This window comes from Camelus ferus, chromosome 6 (assembly GCF_009834535.1).
Source record: "Camelus ferus isolate YT-003-E chromosome 6, BCGSAC_Cfer_1.0, whole genome shotgun sequence".
Classification (NCBI taxonomy): domain Eukaryota; kingdom Metazoa; phylum Chordata; class Mammalia; order Artiodactyla; family Camelidae; genus Camelus; species Camelus ferus.
This window is the reverse complement of record NC_045701.1, coordinates 30,979,224-30,985,466: the sequence shown is the minus strand read 5'-3', so window position 1 is coordinate 30,985,466 and position 6,243 is coordinate 30,979,224. Positions and strand designations below refer to the sequence as shown.

Below are 6,243 nucleotides of genomic sequence, written 5' to 3'. Positions count from 1 at the left end.
AAAAATGAGAAAATGATGAAAGTATACTGTTTCTTTCCAAAGTAAAAATGAAAGTGATTAGAAACTGCAGAGGGGGAAATGTACAAGAAAGGGGCGCACTAAATGTAAAATTATTTTAAGAAACTTAGGGAATTTGGGAAAAGAAAAACCAACTAATGATGCTAGGAACAACTTTCTTTGGCTACTACATTGGGTTTTTAGACAGGAAATGTCCAATCCACATTGCTTTGTATGTAGTGAACAAAATAACAAGATATCATATTTATAATAATATAATGGCATTTATTATTTACTAATTTTATAAACCAATCTCTAGACAAAAATGAATAAAAATATTGACAATTGAAAGAACAAAAAGGTACCAACACAGTGGACAGTGTAAGGGGACAGAGCAGGCAGGAAGGGCTGAGCGGGAGCCTTGGTGGCTTCAACTCACATGGAGGAGAATGAACACACTGACCAACATGATGGACTGACAGATAGAGGTGCATGCTTCATATTTGAAAAAACAGAAGTAAATAGTAGTATCACTGTCGAATATGATATAAGTGAGCAGCAAAGTCTGCTTTTATTGTGGGGAATGAATGAATATTAACTAAACTTGGTTAAACATAGAGGAGTTTTCTGGTTTCTCATCATTTCAACTAAGGCTAAGGACAATATGGATAAGTTTCTATAAAATCTAAATTGAAAAGTTAGATCCATCCAACAGGACTTGGTAAGAGTGATAAACTTGCCCTGAGACCCTAAGCCCTTCACCTGCCCCCATCCTAGGGGAGAAGTTCAGATGTAGAAAGGAAGAGAGAATTATTTGGAAATTCTTCAGAGACAGGTCTCTGTGGGATTTCCTCTGTCTTTGTTCCAGGAAAGAGAATATTGTCTCCTCCTTTAAGCTAACTGAGGGTAGCATCAGAACTCTTCAGAAAGCTGGGAAATAATTTGCCAGAGGCTAAGACTGAGACATATTTCTCCTCAGCTGAATGCTTGCTGCAATGCAGAAACTTGCAGGAGAGGCCTGCCCTGCTCTGCCAACAGAAGGGAGCACAAGAAAGTTCCTAGGATGATCTGATATCTGTCCTCCTGTAGTTTGAGGGGACAGAGACTGGTGTCTGACTCTTGCCTGGAAAGATCTGTGGGAAGAGGTCTGCTGGGACCACCTCTGTTGGCAGAGTGAGGAGAGAGAGTTTCTAATTGCCTCATTCTTAAATAATAAAGTAACCAGGAATCAGCAGAAATTTAGAGAAAGTCTGCCATGCGAATGAAATTGAGATAAACAAATTTAAAATGACCCTAAAGACAGCAGAGATAATTCAATAAACAGGAAAAAAAAAAAGGTTTACAAAAATTCTAATTGACCGTCTCAAAGAAATGTAATTAAACAACTAGACCACAATGGAACAGGAGCATAATGGCCTCTAGGAAGAAAGGGAATTTGAAAGAATAAATTAAATTGAGGAGTTTAAAGAGATTGATATTGGGATTAAAAGTAGGGGGAAAGAAAGAAATTAGAAACTATGAAAAAGAAAAAACTATACAAGAAAGGATATGTAATTATGGTATATTTTTACTTGTGGTGATAGTTGTAATACCTACCCTATTATTATTAATTTTCAGCTTTAAAGATCAACTCATCCAGAGGATATGACCTAACTCTCAAAAGACAATCACCTAATATTTTCCAAAGTCTTGGCTCACAAGGTCTTTAATTCTTATCTCACACATAATCTACTTATTATACATAATTAATATTCTTATATTTTATGGAAAAGTTCTAAAAGTTTATACATCAAAAAGTAAATTATGGTTATCTAAGGATATTGAGATAAGGGGACATTTTTATTTCTTTGTCCATTTTATTTATCACTGTTCTCTAGATTTTCTACTGCTATGGTAATGCTTTATTACATTGATGATTCTCAATGAATCATGCTTCCTGATACTCACAGCCTTGCATAGTCCCTTCCCCTCTCCATGAATCTGGGAGGGCCCTGTGATTCACATAACCAATGAGATTTTCTCTGTAATTATACAAAGCTCTGAACATTTTGTAATCATTTATTAATACAGACAGTCCTTAGCCTGGAGGCAGAGTTGCTCATCCATTCCTGGGAGTCCAGAATCACCAATCATTCCACGAATCATCACTTATCTGTTTGAACCTTGAAAGCTTCATGGTGGGGATCATTTGGCCAAAAAAGTCATGTGATCTTGTACAGAAAAACAGCTGATCAATTTGTTGATTTTTTTTTTTTTTTTTTTTTTGGTCAGAGATAACAAGACCAAGAGTTTTCTCTCCCTGAAAAAAAGTTCTTATATTTGTTTAGGTCTTCTTCATTTTATGATAAGATTTGATGTCATCTTCCAATACCTCTGTAGGGTTGGCAGATCAGGTTTAATAACTTCAGAATGTACAGAAATGATAATGCAAGATATTGACAGCATTTGTCTAATGAGAGCTGATTAAGTGCAGGATCTTTGGCGTAATGTTATTTCAACCTCCTAACAACCCTGGAACATGTATTGTGACCCCCATTGACAGAAGCGGTATTGAAGCTCAGCTACCATAAGTATTTGATTCAAGTCAAACTTAAGAGTAACAGGTCTCAGATTCAAACCCAGGAATGCCTGGCTCCAGAGCTTATTCTTTTTCCACTGTTTCGCTACTTGAGGCCACGTAGCAAAGATGAAGCACAGCTAGAATTAGAACTGACTGCTTCTAACTCCAGTGCTCTTTCAACCATCACTCACTGGCTATTATTCTAAAATGTTCAACATGCAGATTCCTGTTTATAAAACTAGAACTTAAAATTAGACCTAACTGTGTTGTTTCCTCATAGCCCATGGCTCCTTGAGAGAACCTGGACCATATTTCTGGTTCCTCTGTCTCTGAGACAAAGCTTTTTTCCTCTAGACTTACAGCCAAGGCATTATTCAACTGTGATCTCATGAACAGGGAAGGAATGAAACTCCAATGTGGAAAGAAAACATTTTGAAGGTTTATCCAGGCTAATATTCCACCTATAATTTCCTTTTGTGGCTCAATTATCTCTGGAATAGTCTAACATCTTCCTTAGATAACCACACACAGCCTCTCAGATACGATATAGGTATTTATTTTCATAGGCAGATAGAAACCTCACAGAGATTCCTCTCTACCCCACCCTCTCAACTGTCATGTCAGGAGTGTGGCTAGAGGCTCCGGCCACATGGGGATGACTGTGAGCTTGCTTTGCGATGTAAGTGTCTGAATCTCCAGCTGTCAAATCTGTGTTGTGCAGAAAGGTGTATTTCTTGTCTTTGTTCAATGCTGTGAATCTTCTTTTCTCATTTTTTTCCATTTGAGATTATCAAGTCAGAAACCTGGAGCTTTTTCTAAGATATTATCTGTACCATGTGAAGTGCTGGAAATCGTGGTCTTCTTAAGTGACCTTGAGAGAAGAGCGGGCTGTATCCTAAACGTTCAGTGACCTGGCACTCTGTTCCACCTTCAGCAGGCTCCTCTCCCGTGTTTAGAAAGACATCAGCCAAAAGAGATGAGTTTATGGGCTCTGATGATCTAGAATTATCTGCCTTTGCCCAATACTACTTCCCTACCACACCCTAAGATGAGCTAGATGGAAGCACGCTCCCAGCGCATGGTGTAGCCCTGTCAGTCTCAATAGAAAACGTCAAGTATTGTGTTCCCTGTTGCCAAATTCAGTGACAGCCCCACCAAAAGTGAGTAATAATAATGTCCTCACAGTCCTGCTGAAGCCACAGGAGCACTGGCAAGTTTCCAAGGAACTGTATTATTCCCGTCTCCCTTTGGCCCCCAAAGACCCAACTCTGAAAAGTGATAATGACCCAGAATCCCTGTTTCTGCTTCATATGTTGCAAAAATAGTCCATCATACAATCAGAAAAAGAAAAACTCTCTCACTCCCCACCATCATCATCTCCATTCTCCTTGCCACACCATCCACAACAGGGTAGTGGGACAAAAGGAAAGAGAAAGGGGTCAACAGAGAGCAAAAGATCTAAACTCAGCGGAGACTTGGAAACCATCTTATAGATGCTTGGAATACCAAAGAAATGTTCAAAATTTGTGTGACAATAAATAATAATCTGACACTTAGGCTGAATTTTTCAAAAGCTGAAAAACATGCTGTCCAAAATGACCGCATGCAATGTGCATATAAGAGCGTGTAGTGCGTCTGTGTGCGTGCGTGCGCGCATGAGCTGAGGGGCAACTTTGAGCTAAGTAACAATAGTATAAATACCACAGAGTGCCTGATTTTGTATAATTGAGCAGCTCAGAGACAAAGATGGGAAAAAGTCATTACACTGTATTCCTTTTTATTTTTTTTGAAATTTTAGACCATGTAAATGAAACACCTACTTTAAAAGGAAATAAGATCAAATTTTAATATAAAGTAGTACATGAGTTTGCTAATACCTTCTGAAAATAATTAGTAAACATTTTAAGAGTGCTACTTTGGGGGTCCCCTGGGCTGTGACTCACCCCATGGGGGATGTTGCACAGGTGCAGCCCCCTCTGTCTCACTGTGTGTCACTCACGATACAGTAGTACACAGCGGTGTCTCTCAGGGTAGCCCAGGGCAGGCTCAGGGTGCTGGACTTCCTGTCGGTAGGGATAAACAGAGATGCCACCTCATTTGCTGCATTTGTCTTATATCCTTGAATGACAAACTGTGGCCCTTGGTTGGGGAACTGTCGGTACCAGAAGATATATTCACTTGTAGCAATGTTGGTGTGGTTACAAGGTATGTTCACTTCTTGTCCTTCATATGAGTCAATAAGACGGGCTGGATGGTCTTAGCGAGGCTCAAAGTACCTGCGTGAAATTGAAAACACAACACTAGCTCCTCCTATCCTGAAACCGATTGAAAGTCCAACTCAGCACCTTCCAGGTTCTTCCTCAAGTAAATCCATCCCACCCTCTACTCCCCCACCATTTACAGACACATACAATTTACTTCTCACTTGGGTGTCAAGACAAATTTTTTTATATTTATTCTGAGGAATCCATGAACAGAAGTGGCAGGTCTAATTTCTCCCTCCATGGATGGACCAGAGCTTAGTAACCCAGAATATCTTTATTGCTCTTACCCCTCATACAAATGCTAAGAAACTGCCTGGAGAAAAACAGGACCTCAAAGCCATCCCTCAAATTTTGGATAAAGAGCAATGGATGGCAGGTAAGGTTATAGATCCCTATCCAGAACTGGATCCCAATTCCCTTTAATCCCGAAATAACTCACCCAAGATCAGGAGCACAGTCACTCTTGTCATCTGTCTCATATTCTAGGTGTGAACCAGGGACCCAGGGTCTAGGTTCTGTTGCTGAGTCTGAGCCTGGAGCAGGGTGTGAACCAGGGGAGAGGCACAGCAGCGACTGCCAGGGCCCATACTAGCAGCTCACACAGGGCTGTCCCCGAGCAAGCCAATCGCAGGGTGACAGCTCCTCAGAATGGGCTTCCTGTAAGGTTCAACTGAGCACTCAGCAAGAAAGACAGGGGGTAAAAACCTCCAGCACAACAGTATAGCAGCCCAGCCTGGCTTTTAGATCTTTGCTAAGGTCTAATCTTTTATACATTTGGTTTGAATGAAACAAACATATCAGAGGGTAGATTCCACTGGGCTCCTTACTCCCCAACACTCTTCCACAGTCCTAGAAGGTGGTCATCTACTGTGGTTAGTCTCATACTCATGGAGCTCTGAGAATAACCCATCTGACCTGGTACTTCGTGCCCAGAAGTCCCCCGTTGACTCCTATGTAAGATGAAATGGAATCTTAATCTTCTTCCACAAAAGACCAGATGAGACGATCTGAACTGGACCTTTCATCTCCTGACACGCTGGTGTCCTTGTATAATTACACTAAGTCCACATCTTACATCTACTACTCAAATCTCACTTAACAGATGTTAAACAGGAGAATGGACCCCTCACTAGTCTCTACTGATCAGCTAGGAAAGGACATTTGATGTGGAATCAGTCTCCACGCCAGGGAGGAAGTAAGGAGAAGAAGAGGCACAGGTTCAGAGTCAGATAGACCTAAATCCAAATCCCAGCTCTGCCACCTTGTGACCTTGGACAGCTCACTCCTCTGAGCCTCAGTTTCTTCATCTGTAAAACAGGGACAATAACACCTACTTCACAGTCAGCCTATGGCATACAGTCAGCAGTAAACTGTAATTCCTTCCCATTCCTTTCCTTCTTCTCTAAACCACATGCCTCGTAC

The 6,243-nt window shown here is 40.7% G+C and overlaps 1 protein-coding gene across 1 annotated transcript; it reads right to left on the bottom strand.

Moving 5' to 3' along the window:
• Positions 1–4,424: 4,424 nt before the first annotated feature.
• LOC102515116 (T cell receptor alpha variable 4) lies at positions 4,425–5,453 on the bottom strand. Its single transcript, XM_014564438.2, is given in 3 exon segments — positions 4,425–4,798; positions 4,801–4,833; positions 5,261–5,453. Coding segments are annotated over 3 exon segments (333 nt in total). The 5' UTR covers positions 5,301–5,453; the 3' UTR covers positions 4,425–4,538.
• Between the last annotated feature and the right edge of the window lie 790 nt (positions 5,454–6,243).